Source organism: Lissotriton vulgaris, chromosome 8 (assembly GCF_964263255.1).
Source record: "Lissotriton vulgaris chromosome 8, aLisVul1.2, whole genome shotgun sequence".
Taxonomy (NCBI): domain Eukaryota; kingdom Metazoa; phylum Chordata; class Amphibia; order Caudata; family Salamandridae; genus Lissotriton; species Lissotriton vulgaris.
Window position 1 is genome coordinate 374,879,755 of NC_141696.1, and position 27,958 is coordinate 374,907,712.

General features: G+C 42.5%; 1 protein-coding gene across 1 annotated transcript in view; it reads right to left on the minus strand.

Moving 5' to 3' along the window:
• CYBB (cytochrome b-245 beta chain) overlaps nucleotides 1-27,958 on the minus strand; it is a 79,074-nt gene that overhangs the window by 42,019 nt on the left and 9,097 nt on the right. The window contains exons 3-4 of the mRNA XM_086934160.1: nucleotides 22,808-22,918; nucleotides 4,551-4,635 (exon numbers count right to left, since the gene is read on the minus strand). Coding sequence (XP_086790286.1) covers nucleotides 4,551-4,635; nucleotides 22,808-22,918 — 196 coding nt within the window. The remainder of the gene's footprint in view (nucleotides 1-4,550; nucleotides 4,636-22,807; nucleotides 22,919-27,958) is intronic.

Consider the following 27,958-nt stretch of genomic DNA (forward strand, 5'->3'; position numbering starts at 1 on the left):
GCCTGTTTGCATCACAAAAGTGATGCAAATTGGTGCAAATGTATTTTTTCCAATTTACTTTCCAGTGCTAAACTTGTTTAGCGATGGAAATAACGGAAAAGTAATGCTGCTTCACATCATTTTGCGCCACAGGGCGTGCCAAGGGTAGAACAAGGGCGTTCCCATGCAACCACCCAAGATTTCTCATGCTAAACTCAATTTACTGAATAAAGTAGATTGGGTTTAGCGTGAGAAAACTGCGCCTTTTTAAAGTGGGCGCAAGTTCACCTTCCTTTTCCGACTTTGCATGTGTGCTGCACTGTGCAGCACGCATTGAAAGTGGGAAAAGCTTTGCATCTTGTCTAGGGATGGTATTTTGTACAAAAAGGGTACCTTCCCTGTACAAAACCTATGCTACACTCATGCACACACCCTAGCACTATAGCGCTAAGGTGTGTGTGTGGCCCACAGCAGCTGAAATCAGTGCCGGCACAAGGGAAAGCGGAGGAGAGAGACATATCTCTGAAGATATGCCGCTCTCCTGCTCCCTCCTTGTCGCACAATGCAGTGCAGCCTCGCGCTGCCTTGAGTGACTTTTTGCAGCTTATGTCACTGTTGACAATGCAATCATACTACTTCACCTCAAAATCTACAAGGCTAGTTCAATCATAAATTAAGTATTCCCTTCAAGATTGAATACTACAAATATACCTGGGATGTTGTCCCTCAGAATCCCGCAGGAATATCTTGCAGGGCAACCAAGGATCTTATCTATCCATGTTAACAATTCAAGGTTCCATTACAAACCTATGCAGATGCTACACAGGCCACGATAAATTTAGGGGAAGAAAGTAGCAGCAACTTACATATTGCTTTGTGCCTTAAGCATGTACAGGAATTGATGAGGATGAGCTATCTTTATTTCGTCTCGAAAACAAAAATGTTACTCTTTGGTAAACTAAATTCAATCCACTTAACTTTCCAGTAGACTCCTGTGTTGGTCAACATCCCTAGCCTTGCTCACAATATGAAGAACCTAGCAGTAGTCTTTGGCCCCTCCCTCTTGCTCAACTCACAAGTGAATCCTGAGGGACAAAGTGCTCACCTCTACTTCCACCTTCATACAAAGTCACACCAAATTTAAGTTTTCACCAGAAAGAGGACTTCCTCCACTTGCTGGTTCTGCCAGACTTTGATTACTGAACCAACATGCACATGGGTTTACATGACAAGACATTTAAACTCAGCTGGGTCAAATGTTAGCCTCAAGACTAGATCTAGACCTGGAAAAAAGGGTGTACATCATTCCTGCCTGCAGATACTTACACTGTGTGCTTTTGAACCTGCTAGTAACCTTCAAGATACTTTGCATTGCCTAGGGGGGGCACTGGACTGAGGACCCAAAAAGCTTACAAAACTAATCAACGACTACCCAACCTTCAACCTCACATCAGCAACCAATAACATGATAATTCAAGTTTCATTCATCAAGTAGATGTCAGTGGGAAAGTCCTGGGAACATGAGGTCTGAAAGCCTTTAATCATCTGAACCCAGACATTTGCAAGACATATTCAAGTTCCTAAGGGAGTTGAAGGCTTTCACTTCTGTCAGGCCTTTACTCATCCAATTCCCTGACCAACTGGCTGTCAATTAGGTGTAGGAGTCAGTGAAACCCTAGGCTACATATCAAAGTGAGCTAAGCCTCCTGGAACAGGCGAAAGGTTACAGCATGGGGAAATTAATTTTGCTCCATTTTAGGCTGTTCAGAAGAAAAGCACACACTTCCTCTAGATAACAGACACTGAAATGCATTGAGTTAAGCACTGTGAATATTACCTGTTTTGTATATCTTTTCTTACGAGATTTCACTTCATTCCCTTACCCTCCAACTATTTTTTTCCCTCTGAGAAAATCTGAAGTGACCTACAAGTGATGTATGATGCCTTGTAAATACTAAGCTTGGGAAGAATTTGGATTTCACCGGAGTAATCAGAGTAATATCGGTAATTTGGGGTTACTCTTTGATATGGAATTACCGATAATTAAGCGATTACTCCTGGCCACATAATTAAGAGTATTTTGTGGGAAACCATACTATTTTTTAGCAAATGGGAGCAGCCGCCCGTTATTCATATGCTGCATTTAGTGATGTCTCTTAGTGCAAAATGCACCCTCACATCCATTTTGGATGAGAGGCTGCATTTTTCGCAAACAAAATATTGCTAAAGGCCGGTAGTAAATTGGGGGAAAATCCTATCCTAAGAGCAAGTGCGAGAAAATGCTTGTGTTCCATTTAGCACTATTATTTTATCGCAAAATGCATCATCTCGTCCCTTTTGGATGAAGGGGGGCATTTTTGCGCTAACTAATAGTGTTAAAAGCAGAATTACTCTTTTTAGGTAATTCTGCATTACTTGGCTTAATCGCATGGAATGCTTGAGTTATTCCATGTGATTAGCCTACACAAAACTACGCAATTTACACCCCTGCCTAGTGAATACTAATAGACAAATTGCAATTGGGATTTGTTTTCCACATGTACCTTGGAGTAACCTGGAATCAGATACCAGGCAGGCCCTAATCAAGGTCACTGCTTAAAAATGGAAATTCTTGACATAGGTTTTTGCCACAAGGTGTGTGATCACCAGCACCTACATTGAGGCAAAGTCTGCAGATGGAACCCACCTGCACTCTATTTTAGGAACCAGGACTTATTTTTAATCATCAGAATTTGACCCAGAGAAAGAGAGAGAACAGAAGCAAAGGTGGAAAATAGGAGGGAGCAAGAGAAATGTAGAACAAACAATTACAAAGAGAGGAAGCGAGGATGAAAAAGAGCCTTCTAGAGTAAGATTGAGGTGCAGTAGGAGTGTGTTGGTAGATGAAATAAACATGAGGTGGTACCTGCAATGTTACCTGCAACAGGAACGGACCAAACCAAGCTCAATCGGAGCCCATGTTTGCCGGGGTGGAGGCTGAGCTAATATCCAAAGCCACCACTATCCACGTTGTTAAAAAGCATGGATTCTGTTAGGTAAAATATGATTTCTCTAGGTCGAGTTTTGGGGTGTATTGTGTTGCATATGTTAGCCTGAGCCACAAACGTGGGAGACCATTTTTATTGGGAGATATGTGGGAATGCAGAATAGGAGAACATCTGTTATTGCCAATTGGATTTCTCTGCATTTATACCTTCCAAATGTAAGCCAGTGTGTAAGACAGCATTGTGTAAAATGCTAGTATGAGTACCATAAATTCAGAGATATTTACAAATAAGAATTGCTCTCAAACTCAGTATCCAGTGTACATTTTTCTGAAGTATGTAGGTTTCCTTCATACCCATTTTTCACTCATTTCATTTTACTATATATATTGCTCTATACTGTAAACAATGATAGACCATTGTAGGATGCAGCTCAATTGTTGACTCTGTATACCTCAGTTCTTGGAGAACATACAAACGCTATATATATCCATGATCAAAAGGGTCTAGCAGACATAACAGCATATAACTTTTGTAAATTAGCCATTGTGAAAAGAAGTAACAGATGAAAACATTGTAAAAAAATGGTTGTTTTTTCTACTCATTAAAAAAATGTAAACAGTTAGTTTGAGAAAACCTGGGGTGATCTACACAGATGATGCTTTGCTGAATTCAGAATGCTGTCTGCTTTTCAGAAATGTATAGTTTTCTGCCATCACCCATAAGTTTCACACCTGTTTCCACCACATACTGGAAGTAGGTTGAAAGCACAAAAATGAGAAACAATGGACCTCTGGCAAAAAAACTAAAACTGTGGTAAAAAAGTGTTTTTCATACAGCTCTGTATGTTCATGAAAAGTGGGAAGATGGTGATTTTAGCAGAGCCAACCTTTCATGGGTGTCGTTTTTAAGAAACAAACCAAACCTGCTACTTTTGTTGCAAAGCACTCTTCACCAGTGTTTACCCAAAAACTAAATGTAGCTATATTTTCCCTGTTTTGTGAGTCCCCTTCAGGGTAATGCCCAATCCAGGGTATCTTCAGAATCCCCAGAATGTTTTAAAAAAAAGGATACAAATTTGTCAATACCTTACTTGGAAAAAAAGTTATTGAGGTGTAAGTATGAGGTACTTCAAAAAGCCAAAATGGGCTAAGCACTGAGATGGAAAGCCTCATCAGCTCAGGGGGCTAAAATAGTCTGACATAGCTTCATTACACACAGTGCCCGTGGGAAGACTCTACATACCCTGCATTACTTCTTCTTTAAATTAAATGTGTGCTATATGACAATCACTTTAAAAAAACTGCATGTTTTGTAATTACTTGAAAAACATAGGTTTTGTCTATTTTGAGGGTTAGGCAGCTGAATAGAAACTCGCTGATTTCAAAACATTTGGAAAACACAGCGAAAACACTACTGAAATCTACACAAAATAAACATGGAAAACAGGCCAGCCTACCAATAGGCATCAACCAGTTTTCCAAAGTGAGGAGTCTTCACATTTCCTGCAGCTGTCTTCCAGGGTTCATTTCCATGTAACTTATAGAAAATGCTAGTAGAATTATGAAAAACTTAATGCATGCATACCTGTGTGGAGTGCAATCATCCATGCTACAAGCTTATGAAATGAGAGATTTCGGTCAATCTGTCTTCTTACGCTTCGCCCACAGCACTGTATTTCCGAAAGATAAAAACAAGAAAATTGTTTACTCTGGGGATAAGCATACAAACAGTGCCCTGCCAAGGTGGTAATGATGAGCAATATCACATCCATTTTGTAACAGCAACATCATTCATTTTGTCATTGCTATATTTGAGCAGCTTTGTACGTGTGTATATGATGTGTGTGTTAGGCCATATATTCTGGTACTAGGCCCACGGTATCTAAAAGGACAATGGGAGAACAAGCTCTCTAGGGCAATCAGAGACCCATATTTTTCTAAAAAGCATTATGGTACTATCATACTCATGACCAAGTCTCTAGATATCAATATATTTTAGCCCCCTTATGACCACCCCAAGTATCTCTTTATAAACACATTTCTTGAGAACAGCTGAACAGACTTACACAAAATAATGAAAAGCATGCATTCTGAGTAAATGACTACATTTTTGCCAAATGTGGTGTAATTCCATTCAACTGTCTTTTTTGTATCGTTTTTAATGGAAATTAACATTGGACCACAATGTTTTCCCCCCGCCACCTTTCTGGGTCCTGATCTCCCTGATACTTTCCAGGAATGAGCTGAGGTGGATGAACTTTTTCAGAAAGTTTCATGACGACTGGTCATATGGCACCTAAGTTATTAGCTAAAAAAATATGCTGTTGCTATGGAAACTCTAATTTTAATATACACAGTACCGAGCACCACTGTGTAATATATATATATATATATATCTCATATTAAGTAATATTTTGATATACAGTGTAAAATTAATGTCAACAAATATGTAGCATTTATCTTACAGGACCTGGGCACATGTAGTGCACTTTACAAAGGACTTATAAGTAAATTGAATATGCCAATTGTGGGTATGCCAAAATTTAATACAACTCACATAGAAATCCTTGGGTCTGAAGTGGGGGGTAAATGGTCAGAGATACTGAGAAAATCACACCGAAATATCTGTGGAATGATCCCTTTCAGGACGTAATCCCTCACCCACCATAAGTGACATGCTTCATCATCATTCAGAAAAAGTACTGTGTAGGAAATGATGTTAAAACTAGGTAGTCAAAACAAATTATGTGCTTTATTAGTGTATTCTCACAGTTCCTGCACAGTACTTTTTCAGTTGCGCTGCGCCCTCCCCCAGCTCATATCGCTCTTATCTGTTGAACTTAGAATATTCCTTATAGAGTAGAACAAAAAACGTCCCTGAGCTCCTCCCTCTCAGAGAGGGGGTTGTAGCACTTGATGGGACCAGGCCTTCCCACTAAGAGGAGAATCCCAGATGATGAGGCATGCCACCTATGGTTGGTGAGGGATTACGTCCTGAATGGGATAATTCCACGGATACTTTTGTGTGATTTTCTCAGCATCTCTGACCATTTACCTCTCCACTTCAGACCCAAGGATTTCTGTGTGTGTTGTTTTTACCTATGGAATTGGGGATACCATCCTTTGCAGGTCTTTAAACTCTTTTTTATGCCAATGTTACCATGTTTTAAGGAGTTAGCACGGGCACTTTAGCACTGGCTAGCAGTCCTAAGGCCAATGAAAATTGGTCCAATGAAAATGGAGGAGGAGAGGCAAAAAGCTTGGGGGAAGACCACCCTAAGGTTGACAGGCCTAACATTGTTAGAACAACACTCAACCCCTCTTAAGAATGTAAACAAGGATTATCAAATTGCAAATCTTCTACCTATGAGATTTGTCAAAGTGAGAAATCAGAGGGGAAAACAAACCCAAAACTCTGTACTATATTAATGTCTGAGAATCTGTGTAATACAATACATGTCTACAGGCTTTAATACAGTTTAATAACAATCTACAGACTTACTGGCATTGACATATGATTTTCACAATAAATAGGTTTACTATATTTGTCTTAGCCCCTTGCATGCTTATGACGAGCTCAGCTCGTTATGAGGCACAGTGGAGCTGTGCTCATGACGAGCTAAGCTCGTCATAACTGCTGCGGCCGGCCCACGTGCGGCTGATTCCCCGCCTGTGCGGGCGTTCTATGGGAGTGGAGAGTGGGCGGAGTCATGACGAGTCCAGCTCGTCATGAGCACAGCTCCACTTTGCAACATGACGAGCTGGACTCGTCATGAGTACCGTGGTGCCGCGCGTGGCCCCTCCCCCCCATCACCGCTGGAGAATTAGCCCCGCATGGAAAGGGTAAAATGTTCATAATAAAAAGATAGTCCTATGGCTTCTGACATAACTTTTACAAATGAACCAATCAGGCTATAGCCTTAATTATTGGGCTGTTGCTATAGCTGTTATCCCCATAAGCTTTCAAACAAGGCAACTACCGGTATACAGCTATAGAATTACAGATATATACAACATTCAGACGGTAAAATGCTGCACAATCCCTCCTCAAAAGGCATAACAAGGATTATCACAGTGCAAACCTTTTACCAAAAGGGTTTGTGACAGTGAGTAACCAATACCAGAACCCATGCCCACTAAGGGACTCTCAAGATTCCTTGTAATAAAATGCCTATCATGAAGCTTTAAATACGTTAATGTCAATCCACCCTCAAAAGCCTACTGGCTTTAGTACGAAGTCCTTCTGTGTTGAATATAAACTTTTCCACAAGGCAACAATTTCAATATAAGTACTCCTCATCAGCTAAAAATCAGAACATCTGAGAAAGAAAATCTGTGCTCAAGGATATCGGTATTTAGACAAAACGAAGGTCCCCCCTTAACCGTTGTAGACTTATAAATATGCACAAACATTTAGTTGACAAAACAATGTACAGCCTTTCCCAAAATGGCATAACAAAACTTCTCAAAATACAAAACTTCTACCCTGAGTGTTTGTCGCAGAAGCTGCCCAACACAAAACCCCTCACTTACCTTGGTAATCTCTGCGATTCCCTCTAACAAAATATCTGTCCTCAAGCTTTAATAAGATGGAATGACAATCCACCCTGCAAGGCTTGTTGACTTGAACATCTGCTTTTGACCAAAATTTGCCATGCCTACTGCCTTTGTCATAGCTTTTATTAGTAAACAAGCAGGCCTATACAGTTGATCAATGGCTAGTGACCATAACCAACGCAGTCCTGCTGTGATGAGTATAAACGTTCCCTCAAGGCAAAAAGTGCAATATAAACACTCTTTTTCAGCTGATGCACACAACTTCTGACCAATCATAATCAGTTCTCAAATTAATCAACATTTGAGGGCTGAAAGCATCTCCTAAGCTCTTTTTCTGTTGATACAATAATATCCAACTTTCTCTTCACTGTCAAGCCACACTTACAAATGAATGACTTGGTTACACGAAGAATTAACCTCATCGCTGCGGCGGCTATTCCGCCGCAGCGCTAACGGGGGGGGGGATGGAACCGCTCCGTCACCAGCCGCGGTTGAGCTGTGCTCATGACAGAGCGGTTCCGTCATGGCCCCGCCCGCTTAATAGAACGCACTGCGCAGGCGCGAAATCAGCGCCGCGCAGGGGCGAAATCAGCGCCGCGGAAGCGCGTCGGGCGGGCCATGACGGAACAGCTCCGTCATCAGCACAGCGCCACTGCTACTGATGACGGAGCGGTTCCGTCATCAGCATGGAAAGAGTTAACAACTACGCTCGGTTTATTTCATTAACCGAAAAGGGAAGGTAAAGAGTCCTTGATGTAGTTAGGGCGCTTGGTGTGAAACATTTATGTAGCACCGAACAATTAAATTATCCTTTTTCTGGTCTCAGAATAGTGAAATTGGACTTGCCACTTCAAACACAGATTCGTGTGATACGTGCAAGCTTGATGACCGCCCCCAGCGCAAGGCTAGTTGTGAAATTGCTGTGTTCTGTTGAAACTTTTTTCCTTCACTCTTTTGTAAATGATGCACAGAGCAAACGAAATGGAAGAGGAAGCTTCCCACCGCAGAATGTGAAGTGAAACACCCGTCCCAGAGTTCGCAAATAAAAGCAGATAAAAGGATTGAGGAAGGAACAAAAGCGTAAGCGTCTGTTTCACATTTACTGACAACCATTAACATGGTTTATTTCACTGTTTCTGCTCAATTTCGGGTCTTGTACTAGACTGGCCTTTAGGGCAGCCTGGCACTGCTGGCTGGGCCACTTAAAAGGGCAGTCGGTGGGGCTAATGTTTTTTTTTCTTCCGTGGGGAGTGACGGTACCGAAAAATAAACAAGCATTTGCAGTGCAATTGGTCTCGCATTTGTGAAAGTTAGAGTTGCTGGCATTGTAAATTACAATGTTTTTTACTTTTGTTTTTTCTCTGTAGTGGAGCGATCATATTTGCATAGGGCTATTGCCATTTGTATGACCCCATGGCTAGTGGAAACATTATTTTAAAGAAGCATTTGCAAAGCAATCGGTCTCGCCTTTTGGACCCTATTTGTATTAAGCTATGCAGCACGTTAGCCTTGGTGCTGAAACGCCTACTGCTCTTTAACATAGAGGGAAAGTAAGCACCAAACTGCATGAAACACCAGGTATGGGAACACATAGAGAGAAATATTGATTTCAGCGGGAATTGGTATAGTCCAAAGCTCTGTTTTCAATATAAAATCAGGGCGTTCGGTGGTCATAACACTGAAAATAAAAGATTTGAAAAGAATATTACTGTCTCTAGCGCTCGTGGAAGACAATTTCTATGGACTTGAATCTAGAGAATGCTAAAGTTTGCGCTTTACAAATAGAAATACGGGATTTTAAATTATTCTGATATTTTACTGACCTCTGCTGGTCGTTTTCTATCAAGAAAGTTAAATAGAGGCAGTTGCCAGAAAAAATAAAAAAAGAAAGTCCCTCAGGAGAAAGCAATTCTGGTATTTTACTGACCTCTACTGGTTGTTTTCAATCAAGACCGTTAAATAGAGACAGTTGAACAGAAAAAAGTCCCTCACCAGAAGCAGACAAGTCCTAGGGCTGATCCCCAGAGCCCACAAAGTGCATACAGGTATAAGTATATCCTAAAGCATATACAAGAAAGTATATACTAAAGTATATACAGGAGGTCTCGAATGCTCGACCTAAAAATAGGGAAGGAGTTGCTGTAAAGGGTCAGGGAGATTGCATGACAGAAGAGAGCATGATACCAGAGCAGGATATGAGCATGAGAGACAGAGAAAGCGAAAGAGGCTTTAGGTAGAAGTGTGCATGAGTGACAGGGAGAAAGAGATAGTTAGAGAAGAATGGGGCATGGTAAAATGAATATGAGAGGGAGTGTGGAACAGAGGGAGGTTGCAAGTTTGTGAAGAAGAGACTAGCGCAGAATGGATGAAAGAGAGAGCTGGGAGGGTTGGTAGATAGAGAGGAGAGAGTTAGAAGTTGTTTGGAGTACTCAACATTCTTGGCCGGTGCAGCATGAGGGCAGGGGAGCAAGATGAAACCCTGCTAGTAATCCTCCTGTGGAATACTATATTACTGGTGTGTGCCAAATAACAACAAGCATTGGCAAATCATGAGCGAGGCATGCCTAGAAGGAGTGACTACGTGCGGAGGAGGAAAGAGGGGGGAAGAGGAGGGGAGGGAGCAGCAGTCGGATATGGCATAATGGGAAGAGTGACTGACCTTGAAGCTGGGGAGCCAGGTTTGAGTCTTTACATTGGCTAAAGCAACCTGCGTGCCTGAAAATGGATTCTGTCCATCTGTAATGCAACTGGTGGTCATGTAAAGCGCTTTGATCACTATGGGTTGAGTTTGCGCTATATAACACTAAAACAATCAAATAAAAACAGCAGTGTTGTGGGAGGGGTGAGGGGGTGGCTGGGTGGGGGCAGCATGGGGCAATTTAGTGGCAGCAAAGGTGCCAAAAACACAAAAAGGAGTGTTGTGGGAGGGGTAGGGGGTCAACACAGGAGATTAACTGTCAGCTTGAAATTGTACTCCTGATTGAAGGATGTGTTCATGTGCTGCAAATAGCAACAATGAGTTTGTCCCGAAGTGCCAACAAAGGCTGTATACACTAGCCCTAGTGCACAAGTGCATGCTGAGACTTGCACTCGCACCAGCCTCAGTTCATCAAAGGTGCAAGAGCAGAGCTTTGATGTGGGAGGTTTGGGGGGCCAGCACGAGGAATATTAAGTAGTTGCAGAAGCTTAAAAACACCAAAGCAAACAGCGTGGCAACCGTGAGCTTTTGATGATGCCCATGCACGAAGTAAACAGAACAATGAGCAGCGGTCAGATGTGGTGTAACCGCCAGAGCGGGCTACCTTGACACTGGGGAACCAGTTGTGAATCTCGATGTCGGCTCAAGATTCTTGTGATTGTGCACAAATTATTTAATCTCCTTGTGTCTGAAAAATGAATGTGCCCATCTGTAATGCAACTGGTGGTCATGAAAAGTGCCCTGATCCCTTCGGGTCGAGTTTGCGCTATATAACACTGCAAAAAAATAAAATAAAAAAAGCAGTGTTGCGGGAGGGACGGGGGGGGTGGCTCGATGGGGGGCAGCACATGGAGATTAAGTGGTGGCAAATGTTCAAAAAACAACAAGCAGTGAAAGCAAATTAAAAAATGACGGCTCTATGCGCAGCCAAGGATAGATAAAGCAAATGAAAAGTGGGATGGGCTAATAAAAACAAACAGCGAAAGCAAAGGAAAAGTGAGATGGGCTAATGAGAACAAGCAGGGATGGGTGGAACAAAACAATTTTAAAAAAAGAGTTCTCCCACACAACAGCTAAAGAAGGAAAGCGTAAGGAAACCGTACTTGGCCGGTGCTCCTCCGCTTTAAACGGAAGTGAGGTATCGGCTGCACGAATGAGTTAGGAGGCAGAAAAAAAGAGCAATACTGCAATGAACCTATGGAAAGCAGTAGGTGGGATCAAAGTCGTTTTTAGGGTCACAACATGTCTTGCCGAGAGCGCATGCGCACTGCCAAGGCTAGACCTAAAAACAGCCCACACTTGTGCCCTTTCAAACTGGTGCATCTGACAGTGCCAGACTTCCACATTACCCGAATTGTGAGTCCAACAATGTCATTGTATCACAAATTATCACTTATAATGTAGTTTTGGCATTCACGGTTATGGAAGGTAAGAGTGTTACTGAATTGCAGTACGGACAACAGGGATAATTGAAATCATAACGGTATCCCAAAAACATGTTTAGGAAACATCAATATACTTTACTCCAGAATCCTTTTACTAAAGGAAATAATCATTGGGTCTGGCATCGCTAATTAAATGTACCCATACACTGGCACCTTCTTCACTTTTCAAACTTAATTGATCAATACAGGAATAGAACTCTGAGTTGCAGTGGATACTCAAGCTGAAGCATTTTTGTTAATATTTTGATTGCAATCTTGTGGTCTAGAACTTTAAGACAGTTGACTCAACGGGGTTGCAAAATAAAACGATAAGAAAACACTCCCACATTAAATCAAAACTAGTGATTTATCCCTGAAGTATAGTCACCCATTACGTCAGACTAGATTTCACAGAATACATGATACTACACAAGAAAATGATAGTTTTGGAAAATAGAGGTGTTATGTGACAAAGTAAAAAAAAAATGATCTATATCCTCTTTTAGGTCAGGCGTTAGCCAAGACCTTTTGATTTTAATAAGATTGTATTCATATTATATTTAAAGGGACTTTCAGCAAGTCCTCTTCTTTCATTTGTTTGCTGTTTCGAATTTCATATTTTTCTCCCACCCACTTCAGCTTGCTCCTTCAGCCATTAGCTAACTTCACTGTGCGTGATGACATTCTGCTCTGTCACAAGAGCAAATACGGACATAAAATAGTTCCCTTCAGAGACCAAAATGAATATTTTCGAATTTAGCCATTGTTTTGTTTACATAGTGACAATAGCCAAGTAGTCCCCACACTACATTTAAAAAAAATGGCAAAATAAAATAGTAATTGGCAAAGTGAAGATGATTTTGGCATTCTAATGAATGTTGATTAGGGTATTTAAAAATAGTGCACAAAGCAAGTTTCTTTATCAGAATATTCAAAAGGCTTTCCAATAAATTAAATTAATTGTGGACCTTTTTTGAAAAGTATGTAAATATCGCTTTTCAGGACATCCAATGGATGCTCCCATTTTATTATTATTTATTATATTATACAAACTTAATTTAGTCCTTGTCTGGTGGGATAACAGATAGTATGAAAATCAAATATGAAAATCAAAGACAAAAATCAGACACAAATGCTAAACAAAAATGTCATTGATAAATATTTTGTGGAAATAAATCCACCTAAGGACTTGAAAGAAAGAGTGTGGAAAGGAATCATTGTCTTACTAAATTGAGGAAGCCACACATGAGTATAAACCATTACTATCATGTCGATTGTACATTTAGATTGATGTGAACAATGCATATATATATATATATAGATATGTGTGTGTGTGTGTGTGTGTATATATATATATATATATATATATATATATACATATATATATATATATATATATATATATATTACCTACTGGCGTTCGCCAGTAGGTATATATAGTTAGGATTTTTTCTCTATGGGACTTTTGAAAATTCTATGTCTAATAACTTTGGCGTTTGTGGACGGAATCGGCTGAAATTTTCAGGAAAATGGCACATTTTGATTCTGAGCAGCCCCTGAAAATTTGGGGGGGTTTCGTCAAGGGGGGGCCGAGAAAAAAGGGGGGTCCCAAAACGCGTTTTTTGCATTGAGTTTTCCATAGGGCGGTTGGACTCACTTTTAGCTCGAACGGCTGAATGGATTTGCACGAAACTTGGCAAAATTGTAGGGACTGTTAGCCCGATGTGCCTTTGCTAGGTCTCAATATATGTGCTCCAGTAGTTTTTGAGAAATTAACGTTCAAACCAAGATATATATCTGTAACAGCGCTCTGGGCAGCGATCCGGTCCGCTTACTTTTCGCTTATCGGAACTTTGCGCGCAGAAAGCTGATTGGCTCTCCGGTGTCTGTCAACATTCTAAACAGTCCGGAGCGGACGCCATCTTGTCTCTCGGTAGGATCGAGAGAGAAGAAGAGGTGGAAAACGAAGGGGGAATTTAATGAAAGGGGGCAAGGTATCCCCCTCTTGACCTCCTAGGAATGTTGTTGGGGTTATTAAAGGGTCCCGTGGGGAAAATAAAAAAAAAATGATTTTTCACGGTAGAAGCGCGGCCGCGAACTGGTAGCGAAACGGGAATTCGCCATTTTGTGCTTCGTAAATTAAATTACTAGTTATAAGTGGGTACGGGAGACGTATCCTAATCCCCTATGTTTCCTGAGGGTGGGTGAGGAGGCTGATATATGTTGATACATCTCTTCCAGCGGCTGTGCGTGAGCTTTTTTTTTTTTTTTGCTGCGTGACAGTCCGGAGCGGCCGCCATCTTGTCTCTCGGTAGGATCGAGAGAGAAGAAAAGGTGAAAAACTAAGGGGGAATTTAATGAAAGGGGGCAAGGTATCCCCCTCTTGACCCCCTAGGAATGTTGTTGGGGTTATTAAAGGGTCCCGTGGGGAAAATAAAAAAAAAATGATTTTTCACGGTAGAAGCGCTTCACGGGCCGCGAACTGGGCCGCAAACTGGTAGCGAAACGGGAATTCGCCATTTTGTGCTTCGTTAATTAAAGTACTAGGTATAAGGGGGTGCGGGAGACATATCCTAATCCCCTATGTTTCCTGAGGGTGGCTGAGGAGGCTGATATATGTTGATATATCTCTTCCAGCGGCTGCGCCATCTTGCCTTTTTTCGAATGCCACAATTTTGTCGTGCACGGCAGCCATTTTAGATGCTAGGCTGGTCCCAGGCTATCACCTACCCCTGCGGATGTAGTTTATGGCCCCAGCTGTAGAGAATTCAGACATGCCAATTCTCCTGATTCAGGCGTGTGAGTACTGATTTCAGTGCTAGTCTCCCGCCTCCCGATTTCTGCAAGCAAAAACCCGGGGGCATATTACTAACAACTAGCGATAATTTTTGTCTATAACTTGTTTAGAGACAAAAATTATCGCCGCACATCGGCGATTTTTATCGCAGATAAACCTTGCTATTATCGCAGAAAAGTCAGCGATATTCATGTATTATCGACCTAATGCTCTTAGCCATGTTATCCACCTCCCATTGGATAACATGGCTAAGACCTGCTCAGGGCAGGTGTTAGCTTTTGGAGATATTCGCGCTTAGTGCGAATATCTCCAAAAGTTGGTAATAGAAGGTAGCGATGTTAGGGACTGTTTCCAGTCGCTAACATCTTGGCACGCCACTTTGCATGTCATTAGTGATAAGTATCACTGACATGCAAAGCCGGGCCCAAGATGGTCGCTATCTCCTTTTAGGTGTCACTAACTGGTGTTAGCGACAGCTTGATAATAGGGAAATAATTTTATCTCCGCTTTCATGGTTTTTAAAGCCAAAAAAGCGGAGATAAACCCCCTTGCTAATATGCCCCACGATTCCTTGGGGGTTTCAGCTGATAGGGCTTGGTATTGTGTTACATGGTAATTTTTCCATGAAACGTCAGAGGGTCGATGTAGGGGTTCTAGAAGAGGTGATAAACCATTTAAGCCTCATGAACAAGCGCATGGTCTTTTAAAGATTTCTGAAGTACTCGGGGCGGCGGTGTGTGTGTGCCCTCTTTCAGGAGCGGGCGGGGGGGCACTGCCAGCAACTTGCCAGGTCAGGTAGTGTTCAACACGTGCATCACCCTTTCTCTGCTTGCTATTGCGCTCCATGCTTCGGAAAGGTAAGAAAAAGAACGTGCATTTGAGTTTGAAATGTCCGATCCTGCAGCAGCACACTTCCAAAGCCCACACATGACAATAACCCGATTCAAGGCCCCATTCACCCGTTTTTCAAAAAATAGATAACACTCCAACAAAGTAAGGTTATAAAACTTTATTAACTTTTAACGATAATGAACAGAACAAAAACTAAAAACATTTAAACATTTATTAACACAAAAAGCAACAATGGTTAGAAGCTGTCTTTTGTGCGAATAGTCCCAAGGCAGCACAACGTGCAGAGTTCTGGACGGCACCCAGGTGATGTCGCCTGGGTGCCGCACTGGTTTAGGGATCCTACAATGCTGCTCCGAAAATTGGCGTGGGGTGTCCCGGGTGGGGCGGGGGGAGGCCTCGTCAGTAGCGGTCTGTTGTGCGAATAGTCCCAAGGCAGCACAACGTGCAGAGTTCTGGACGGCACCCAGGTGATGTCGCCTGGGTGCCGCACTGGTTTAGGGATCCTACAATGCAGCACAGAAAAACAGCGTGGGGCGTCCCGGGTGGTGCGGGGGGAGGCCTCGTCAGTAGCGGTCTGTGTCCAGTGTCACATGGCTGACACAACATGTACGACAGGCACCCAGGTGATGTCCAGTAAACTGCCGCACTGGTTTTGGTATCCTACAATGCTGCTCCGAAAATTGGCGTGCGGCGGCCCGGGGGGGGGGGGGGGGGGGGAGGCGGCGTGAACGGGCCTCCCCAGGTGGCGGCCATCTAGCTGAGTTGCGCTCGCTCTTGCGGCCACAGCGTCTCGCTCACCATGTTGTGGAGTTGCTCCCACTCTTGCAGTGCAGCGATAGGCGGCTGCCACATGGCTGTCAAAATGGCGGACGGCTCTTCGGTTTTGGGCCTGGTCCACTGAAATGGCCCTGGGACACCTTGGAAGTCGGACGCTTGCCTGCTAGGGCTTGGGCTCCATTCTCGAAAAGCGTCCCCTCAGCCGTGAAGATTGTATAAAAGTCTTGGGGGCCCCCGACTCCCGCAGGCTTCCGGTGGGGAGCGGCTGCCATGATTGCTCGCGGAATGACCACGACGGAGCCACGAGATGGTGGTGCTCTCATGCTGACGCCAGCTTCAGTCTGAATGATCCAGAAACAAGGTGGGGCTTTCATCGTTTGGGAAAAAAAATGTTCTAAACCAATGAAAAGTGTTATTTTTAGGTCATATGACCAAGCCTTCCATCTTTAGGAAACCAAAAGTAAAATGAACCAATGAAAAGTTTTATAAACAAGTCACATGACCTGTTCTGCGGCATAGGGCTACAAAAAGCGTAGAAAATCCGTTGGCACGTGAGGCGGCGTCAGTAGCGGACCGATGTGCGAATAGGCCGAAGGCAGCACAACGCGTCGAGATCCGGATGGCACCGAGGTGGTGTCCAGCAAATTGCCGCACTGGTGTGGCCATCCTACAATGCTGCGCCGAAAGACGGCGTGTCCAGCTGAGTTGCGGTCACTGTCAGTAGCGGACCGATGTGCGAATAGGCCGAAGGCAGCACAACGCGTCGAGATGCGGATGGCACCGATGTGGTGTCCAGCAAATTGCCGCACTGGTGTGGCCATCCTACAATGCTGCGCCGAAAGACGGCGTGTCCAGCTGAGTTGCGGTCACTGTCAGTAGCGGACCGATGTGCGAATAGGCCGAAGGCAGCACAACGCGTCGAGATCCGGATGGCACCGAGGTGGTGTCCAGCAAATTGCCGCACTGGTGTGGCCATCCTACAATGCTGCGCCGAAAGACGGCGTGTCCAGCTGAGTTGCGGTCACTGTTGCGGTACAGTGACTCGAACGCACCGAGATCCGGATGGCACCGAGGTGGTGTCCAGCAAATTGCCGCACTGGTGTGGCCATCCTACAATGCTGCGCCGAAAGACGGCGTGTCCAGCTGAATTGCGGTCACTGTTGCGGTACAGTGACTCGAACGCGCCGAGATCCGGATGGCACCGAGGTGGTGTCTAGCAAATTGCCGCACTGGTGTGGCCATCCTACAATGCTGCGCCGAAAGACGGCGTGTCCAGCTGAGTTGCGGTCACTGTTGCGGTACAGTGAGTCGAACGCGCCGAGATCTGGATGGCCAAGTTTCAAGTTTCATCTGGCAGTTTTTCTCCATCCCTCCTGGATCAAAGAAGGTGAATGCTAAATATGCCACCTGCCTCATCTGAACATATGAAGTTAACTTGTATACACTGTGGTGCTATGCTGTCCTATGGCAACATGAGCATCAACATGATGAATACGGCATTCGAAAATCATAAATGCCCTAATGCACCCAAGAAGTAATTTTTTTTTTGCTCCAGTTGAGCCGTTTTCAATGCCTGTTTTTTGTTGTTTCCCCTCCATCAAGAACAAAACAAAAATACAAGGCGCTAAGATCCGAATGGCAAGTCCTGGATGTTGAGTGCCTCAGTTGAGAGTTCTGAGCAGTGCTTGTAAGACTGTCTGAAGCTTATTTGCACCTGCTGCAGCTTCACTAGGTCCGGCGGAACTTTTTTCCTTTTCCTTTCTGCTTCTTTTCCTACAATGCGTTTCATCTAAAGACACGACCAGGTCCCTGAATGTGTGCAGGGGGACGCTATTGATTGAATGAAAATGGCGGCTTGACACAAAGCTGACTCAAGCGTTACTGTTGGTGCTATACAGACAAAAATTGGTTTTCAGTTTGTACATTCTTCAGGTTTTTTTTTCCATCCAAGTCTGATTGAGAGTTTGTAGAAAAATGGCTTCAGATTTTCCACATACTACTCTTCAACATTCTTCCTAAATGTAACAATGTGAAACTCACTAGGAGAACGGCTGTTTCTGTTTCCTTTCAAAATGCTGCCACCAATATTTTCTGAATGGAAGACACCATCTTGTAGCATAAAGGGCCGAAAGGGGTTCTGGTCTGGCCGATGGTTGGTGGAGACATTTTGACTATATCTTGGACCTGCCCGGCCTCGCCCAAAATGGCGCCGGTATAAATGGGACTCGTAACTCTTTGCCCGCAAATGTATATCTAGAAAATGTTATTGTAAGTGGCCCTGTCGTATTTTAATTACAAAATGTACGTCCACCGATTCCGCAACTGTTAGACACCTTTGTTCTTGTCACCTAATGGCCCGCTCGTTACGTTCTTCTACAGTGTAAATGTCTCCTCATCATATACGATTTGAGTTTGCTCCGTGGCCGGCCCACGTGGTTATAGGCCCGTATTTGTATACTGACATTTTCACAATAAAGGTTTTTAAAACAAAACACGGTAGTAGTATTTTCATTTGTAAAGTTTTTACTTTTAGTGACTGTTTTCGAATCAGTAAAAGGCAAGTGAAATAAAGCAGTCCAATTACATGACGGATAAAAGGTATAATATGTAGGAACGCAGTAAAGATAAATGGTCAAGGGCAGTTGTGTTTTTCATGTCTGCAACATAAAGTGATCGATAAGAATCTGATAATCAGGCGCATCGGCGACTAAGACAGCAGGCCGAATCTCTTTTACTCAACGGCTCCGTCATGGAAGGAAGAAACGCCCTTTTTCTCGAAAAAGGAATATATTTTACTTGCCAGACAGTTGTAAATTTTCCGGGAAAGTACATTAGCCTGGAATATTATAACATATGTTTGAAAAAAAAATATTGTTCGAAAATAATAAAAAGCGTAATTTTTAGGTCATATGACCAAGCTTTTCATCATTAAATTAACAAAAGTAAAATGAACCAATGAAAAGTTTTATTAACAAGTCACATGACCTGTTATGCTTACGTTACGCGCTGCGCGCCGCGCCTCGGATCACTTCCGGGTGCGCTAACGCGGCGTGTCATAAAACGCATTACGCGACAACGTAGGTCAAGAATATAGTCTAAATGTCTCCACCAACCAGCGTTCAGAACACAACCCCTTTCAGTAGTCCAAAAAGTTCTGTTAAATGACAACAGAGGGGACAGGCAACAAGAACCATCAGTCAAAGAGGGGAGGGCAAGTTCTTCTCTTCCGGGTCATGTTGGGGCGCTACCGGAACTGATCGAATTGGTAGTCTACAGTGTTTCTGGATGTTTCAGACTAAAGCTGGCGTCAGCATGAGACCACTACCATCTCGTAGCTCCGTCGTGGCCATTCCACGAGCAATCATGGCAGCCGCTCCCCACCAGAAGCCTGCGGGAGTCGGAGGCCCCCATGACTTTTGTAGAATCTTCACGGCTGAGGGGACGCTTTTCGAGAATGGGATCCAAGCCCTAGCAGACAAGCGTCCGAGTTCCAAGGTGTCCCAGGGCCATTTTAGTGGACCAGGCCCAAAACCGAAGAGCCGGCCGCCATTTTGAGAGTCCTGTGGCAGCCGCCTATCGCTGCACCGCTAGAGCGGGCGCATCTCAACTACATGGTGAGCGAGACGCTGTAGTCGCAAGAGCGGGCGGAAAACAGCTGAATGGCGGAAGAGGCACAGTGTAGCAAAAGCGGGCGGAATGGCAACTAAAACGATAAAGGGGCGCCTCACTACAGCTTGTCTTCAGGTCAAACGGATTGTGGGACAAGGTCCAGAATTGAAGAGTCATCAAAAGGCAAAAAGTACCGCCGGACCCCGGGAGCCGGCCGCCTATGTCGGGGGCGATCTCAGGCTACACCAGTGCTATAAGACTTGGGGAGGGTGTCGGAGCCAAGCGTCTTCTCCGAGTCCATGGCCATCACAGCGCCCCTCAGGGGCCTCCGTCAAGCTGTTTAGGAAGGTAACATATCATATTGTTTTCTAATGCAGTCAGGTCCACAAACGACACTCACTTACTTTGAGAATAGTGAAGCTGCAGTAGGAGGAAATAAGCTTCAGACAGTGTTACAAGCGCTGCTCAGAACTCTTAACTATGGCACCCAACATCCAGAACTTATGCTATTTGAGAATGGTAGTGACATCGAAGCATCTCGGGGACCAAAACCATTAACGTACTTTCACGTATGAAAATCTTACTTGGGGAGGGGGCAGGAGCGAAGCGCCCCCTCCCAGTCAGCGCCACCACACCGTATGTTGAAAATCTGAAGCCATCGTTCTACAAAGTCAACCAAACTTGGATTGAAAAATCTAGAAAAATGTACAAACTGAAAACCAGTTTTGGTCTGCATAGCATCAGTAACAACGCTTGAGTCAGCTTTGTGTCAAACCGCCATTTTGATTCAACAAAGCACAGGCATTGAAAAAGGCTGAAATTCAGAACTCTAAACTATGGCACCCAACATCCAGGAGCTTGCTATCCGGATCTTGGAGCCTTGTGCTGTTTTCGATCTATTCACACATCGGTCCACTACTGACATCATCTTATAAACCAACGTTATGTAAATAGTTTTTTAATAAAATGTTTTACCCTATTTCTTTGCTGGTGTGTTGTCTATATTTTTAATATTTGCATAGGGTTTGTCATTATTTTGTGCGGGATGGGTGATGGAGCCGAGCTGTCTTGCAGCCCTCATGGTGTGGAGCTCAGTTCATCTCACTATTTTCGTATTTCTCAAGAAGGGTTGTTCCTAATATTTCTATTTTAGCGAGGTCAAAAAGAGATCCAATTAGTGGCCTACTGATTTTGCTCGATTACTTTTATTTTTTTACACGATTTTTCACTATCTGCAAAGACTAAACAGAGTATTGCGACTTTGTGCTTGTTTGTAAATAGAGAATGATCCAAAGAGAACCAATTCTAAAACAGTAAATGCTTGGACAACAATCAATCAAATGGAGAGACAAGGAGGTACGACGGATTACAACGCGGGTAAAGGCCTGCGTTAACTGCCCTTCTGTATCTGCAAAGAGAGAGTACTAACAAAGGCAAAAGAGGGGAGGGGGGGGGGGGCAGCGTTCAAAGCACATCAGCGTGCATAAATACGAAAATGTTTTTATCTATCACGTACTTGACATTTTAAAGCTTTTCATATTTGCTATTAAAAAACCAATGAAATTCACAGAAAAAACCATAGGTTATAGTGGATATATAGTTAGGAATTTGCATTTACAAAACCTTGAAAATTCAATGAAAAAACCATAGGTTATAGGCCATATATAGTTAGGAATTAGCATTTACAAAACCTTATTTTACTCGCATAAAACCATTGAAATTCCATATATAGTTAGCTAACTATAAGCGCTAACTATATATCGCGCACCCGCAATCCACTGCTGATGATGTCACATATTACATCATTCATGACATGGTCAGTGACATCACTGATGACATCACTGATGACATCTCAAATGACATCACTGATGACAACTCAAATGATATCAATGATGACATCTCAAATGACATCACTGATGACAACTCAAATGACATCACTGATGACATCTCATTTGTCATCACTGATCACATCACTCATGTGATAATACAATGAACCTCTTCAGACTCTAATATAACCTTACATACACTCAGTATAAACAGACACTCACAGACTGTCACTCATCCATGGACTTACTCACACACCTAGTCAGTCATGCAAAGAATCAATCACACCTCCATTTCCTCAACTATACAGTTATACACATCTTACTTATTCAAACATATAATAACACATATTTACTCTCTTATATAATCCCTGATACAAGCTCACAGTGATCGATACAGCCACTCACACATTCACTGGCTCTTATGTTCAGTTATTTATATATCTCAACTCTCACATGTATTGTGTTTTACATACGTACTTACTTGCACATGTAGCAATGAGAAATCCATTCACTCACCAACACACCCATGCACAGTCAACCGCTCATATAGCTGTTTCCACATGCACTCTTGAACTCATACTCCTAGTGAATCAACTGCTTACACATCTATGCACAGAGTCACGCACCTCCCAGCCACCCACACACACACTCAGCCTCCCATTCAAATATTTGGGCAACCAATCAATAACCCATATGGCTACTCTTATAGCTACTGATCAACACAAGCAGCAGTTTACACAACAACAAACATACTGATGCACGAATTAAGACAGTTTAGTCACTAACCCATGCACTCAGTGAGACACATTTAATCACTCACTCATACAGTCAGTCATGCACCTACTAAATTCTTCATCCAGACACTTATACATCCACTCATTCTTCAATATGTGAAACATATTTTAACTTTACAGAAACATACAGTCACTGGATGTTGTAATCAGTGATGTCATCAGTGATGTCACTGACCATGTCATGAATGATGTAATATGTGACATCATCAGCAGTGGATTGCGGGTGCGCGATATATAGTTAGCGCTTATAGTTAGCTAACTATATATGGAATTTCAATGGTTTTATGCGAGTAAAATAAGGTTTTGTAAATGCTAATTCCTAACTATATATGGCCTATAACCTGTGGTTTTTTCATTGAATATATATATATATACGATTTTTATGCTGGGGTTATAAATGTATTTTTTACATGAAAACGCTGTTAATACATTTCTTTACCAAATGAAAAACCCGTGTTAATGAATTTATTTTAGCAAAGAAAAACAACGTGCACGGCTCAGCTCTTACCCAAATCGACCCTCTCAAGAAGGACAACAAATTTCGACAGACAGGCAGCAGAATCAGCATGCAGTTGAAATTCAGACACGCTGCTGGTGCTCGTGCCCAAGCAAGGGCATGCTGTAAGGGAACACAAGACAACACAGTGAAATAGTATTTGTGCAGTACAGACACAATCATCAAATGATGTTTAACGTTTAACGTTTAGTGCTCATGTGCATTTCTAGCAATAGGACATGGGTGGTGAAGGCAGAACAGGGACGTGCTGTACTAAAGTCTTAATTCTTATAAAACTTAGGAAATATAATACATATTCTGTAAATGAACGCAATTAAAAAAAATCTAAAAAGATGGGAGTGTGACAACATCATTATTTGAACAGTTGAAGTTAGCATCACAGTATTTCCAGCATTTTGATGGGTTATGTGTGAACAAGCTTATTATTTTATTAAATGGCTTTAAGAGTGTGTTTGACAATCAGTTTTTAAAGCTGGCTACGAGGAAACCCCAAACGAGAAGGTCTGAAAAACGTTCCTATTCAAATGAAAACAATCTAAGTAAAAAAAGAATTTCTCTGCATTCCAAATCGATATAAACATCTTTTGCAAAATGTGAATGCCTACTGTGGAAGCAGAACATTCTCCATGGAGCAAATTAACTTTTTTGGCTCCGCCTGGGAAGAAAACACCCATCTTCCATTCACCCCGTTCTCCATTACTGGGTTGTGTTTTCTTCTTTCCCTTTGTTTGTTATTACCTCCTATGTGTCTCTGTTTCTCTCCTGTCCTGCTACTTGTTTACTTGTCTTGGCTCTTGATAGTTCCACCGTCAACGCAATTTTTACCCCATTTGATATGCTGTTTGTCTTATTATTATTATTGATATGGTCAATTACATAATGATTCATGTAATTAATTATATCACGCTGCATGCCATCACGAAACTCTAGGTTAAAAATTGAAGAAGGAACAATACAGAAGACATCTAGAACATCCACCACCCTCGAGTTTGATTGTGTATTCTGTTGTGACTCAAAAGTTGGCATTTCTTCTACAGTTTGGGATGTCTCTGAACCTCATAGTACCACGGTTGTATAAAACACAATTTAAGATATGGAACACTCCCAGGTGTCCAACAGCTGCAACAAGTACCTTGGCCTACGTCATATTTCCAAAGTGGGTGATATATAGCATTTTTCAGTGCATGCAGATTTCCATGGGTCATGGTAGCCTCGAGGAAAAAGGTATTGAGAGATGTGGCGTAGTGGCCAGAGCGAGTGACTCCAGAGCGTGAAGCTCAAGGTTCGATCACCGGCAGCCATTTAGCTCAGCATCATGTGACTCTAGGCAAAAGCTCACTTACGGCCAGATTCATCAAGCTTAATTGCGCTCACAAAGGGCCAGATTCTGAGAATCTGGCCCTTTGCGAGTGCAATTTTTGCATTTGGGATTCATCATCCCAAATGCAAAATTCGCTAATAAAGAATTCGCACATTTGCGAGGAATTGCATTTAAGGAATCTCTATTTGAGATTCCTTAAATGCAATTCATGAACCATTTTAAAATTGCAAAATCGCAATTTTGGGCCGCTATTTACCGCGAGGTCAAACCTCGTGGTAAATAGCGAAAACTTAGAAAAATGCATTTAAATGCATTTTTCTAAGTTGCATGTTACACACACACATGTCCTTTGGACATGTGTGTGCGCAACACCAATGTAGATTACATTTCAGGGGTGCTACAGGGTGTCCTTTGGACACCCCTGGCACCCTTGAAATCGCATCCTTATTTGCGATTAGCAAATTGCTAAGCGCAAATAAGGAATAACTCCCCATTCATTCCTATGGGCCTTTGATGAATCTAGCTGTTAATCCCCCAGACGGCCCCCCAGTGCCTGGATACTCTTAGGGGTGAAAAGTTTGCGCTTTACATTTGTAAAGTTTATTTATTTTAATGTTGCTGCCACAAAAAACAAGATTGAATAGAGTAGCATAATCAGACACGTGGCCTTTATTTCACTACAGGATCTCTTGCATGTGATCCATAATGAGCATGTTCAATGGTGACTACACACTATTTTGCACATTACCATATTTCATTTAATAGTACTTTGTCACCCTCTTCCTTTCCATCTCTTATTCTCTTCTACACTAATGCCAGTGTGGACTTTTTGTTAATATGGGATTATGCATTTCACAAATTGTGCTACAATTTGCAGCCACAGAATTTTGCATGATTTTCACTTGATCGGGACTGGTACAAGCAGCAAATTTCTTGTAGGAACAGAAAATCCACATCTCAGAGACATTTTCTCCTTGAACTAAACTCTTGGCACAATCTCGCATCATCTTTGAACCCAAGACACACTGTCAAATTCAGTTTTGATGTGCGATACAATCAAGATCATTTCACACTGTTTTTTTCAAAACTTTATACAAATTGCTCAGTTTTGCTCACCGTTCTGTGTATCTACACATTCTTACTACTACCATTAATAATACATCATGTGATGGATTGTCTAGGGCTAACACTTGTTAAAGTATGGACATAGAAGGTAAGTTCAGTATCCTTCTTGAATGCTCAAAGAAAGGGCAACACCCCCCAGTAGCCGATGTGCCAACCTGCACTTCATAGTCACCCCAGTAGCCATGGTGGCAACCTGCACTTAATAGTACATGTCAAAGGTGTCAAGTAGCTCCTTATGCACATTCCAGTTAGGAGGTAAAAAACCTCAAAGGGTAAATAATCTCCTTGGCCATCTTGTAGCTCTTGAATTAAGATATATATTAATAAATATGTTAGAAGCAAAGCACCAAACTCGCTCTTACACCAGGCAAGGGGAAAGAGACAACCAACAATATCCAAAAGTAGATCCAGGGGAAGGTCAAACTGCAAGAAGCAAAAATTATGACTGAAAATAGTAGCAAGAAGGAAGCACATTTATTGTGACCAAACCTATCACTTATAAATGCATCCTTATATGTGCGTTAAACATGAACTGACTTCACAGGTAAGGAATGTACTTCCTCTAGGATTTGGAACATCAGAGCACACTCTCGGAGAGACCATCATCTTGAAAAGCTTGTCCATGTCCCTTTCTTGACACTTGGCGTTGGTTTTTGCATGTAAAGAAGAAGCTCCTGTTGACATTCTCGCATTCCAGCCTCGTCCATTTACACCCGAAGCTCCTCAATGCTTGTGCAACACCCCTCTAGTGACCATGAGCGTGGAAACTCCTCCGTAGTCTACACAGTGAGGATTCTTAGCTACTCCCTGAGCATGGCCTCTAACAACATGCTATCTGACTGCTCAAGGAGTGCTCCATCATCTGTTGAATGCTTGCCCTCTCTTGGCACAGGTGGAACAGCACTAAAGTCTAGAGAACAGATATGATATCCTGTGGTATTTTGGGCCAGATTTAGAAAAGGATGACAACATACAACTTTCTAAAAAACAGTAACCACGTAAATTCCTCCATAACTGTAACGTCCATGGGAGGATTCTAAACGAAAGGAATTAGCATCACTATGCTACAGTTCCTGATTTTTCAGAAAAACATGGGGGCATATTAGCAAGCGTATTTTTGCCACTTTAGCGGCACTTTTCAGCGCTAAGGCAGCAATTTCATTATCGCGCTATCATCAAGGTCTTGTTAACATGCATGTTATCTTGTGATATAAGCCAGTTCCGGAACGCATCACAGGCCAGCGATATATATCGCTAATTAGATCCGAAGCAGGCGATCCTTACAAGAACTCCATTAAATAAGTCGCAAACACGTCTCTGTATTAGCAACCCGCCCTGGACCCGCGAAGCGATCAAAATTTACACCTGAAAAAAAGCTGACTTACCCTCTCGCCAATGGAAGGTGGGTTGTCAGAGTAAGTACACACTTGCGTATCAGCAAGCATTCCAATATTGCAGGTAGTTTATCTCAGGATTCAGACTGCTATCGCTGTTTCCATTGATTTTGCTGGATTTTGCATCGCCTGTGAGCGACGCGTTGATAATACACCGCTAACAAGGCGAGAAAATCCAGCGATAAGGGGCGATACAAAAAAACGCGCTAGCCTCGTTTTGCGATGATTATCGCAGATTATAGATAATATGCCCCAAAGATAGCTGAGGGGATCCAGCTGTACCATTCTTGAAAAGACGTGAATTTTGTGACTTGGAAATGTGCTTCATCCCATTTGGTGTAAATTGAAGGATACAACTCCTGCAAAGCCAGACAACAATTTACCAGGTTCCCAATTCTTTTTCATTCTGCGAATGTCTGGGTTTCATTTAGAGTTTATATAACTTTAAATATGAAGAAGACTCAAATGTCTGAAATTCTTTCACAGTATTAGCACTGTGTTGGAATAAATTCAGCTAATATGTTCTACACCATATTTGTAGTTTCCCCAAGACACTGGAGGTTTCCTTGAAAATTCCAAATAAGGCCATGTGACTTTTAGTCTCTCATACTGCTCTCAGTTTGTCTGCGGACAGCATCACAGTTAATTTTGTATAGTGTGTTCTGTAACGTATAAATATGGAAGCTCTGCACATCTTAAGTTGGTGACTGATGATAGATATTAGTAGAAGACTTCTGGCAAAGCTAAGATCTGCAGAGATGTCTGGCTGTGGCAATAATCAAGGTTGAGAAAGTGTTACAGTAGTCTTAACCAAACGCTGAGACCCTATAGCACTACCTCTCTCCAATTGACTATATATGTAAGAGATTAAAGATCCAGATAGAACAGCACTAAAAGTCAGATTTTTATGGGATACAATGGATCCTTTCTCTTTGATCTTTGACTTCACTTCAAAGAAGCAGCAGAAGAGTATAAGCAATCTCCTGAAAGAGCAGACTGATGATGGGTGCTGAAGAGTAAAAGGAAGTCATGCACAACCAGTCCCTACAAGAAAAATTCACATGCATTTTATTGATTTGACGTGCGGTATTTAAAGACAGCGTACATACATTTTAGATGTAGCTGAGTACTGTACACTGAGGGGGGGCATCTATGAGCTGTACAAGCAAATGATGCATTATTAAGAAAAAAGCTGAAATTCTTGGAGGTGAAGAGGGGTCTTGCTCAAGGATGTTGTCATTGGGATCAGAGATGACAGTGGAAAAGATTTCTAGAGGGTTTTGAAGGAATAGAGCATATTTA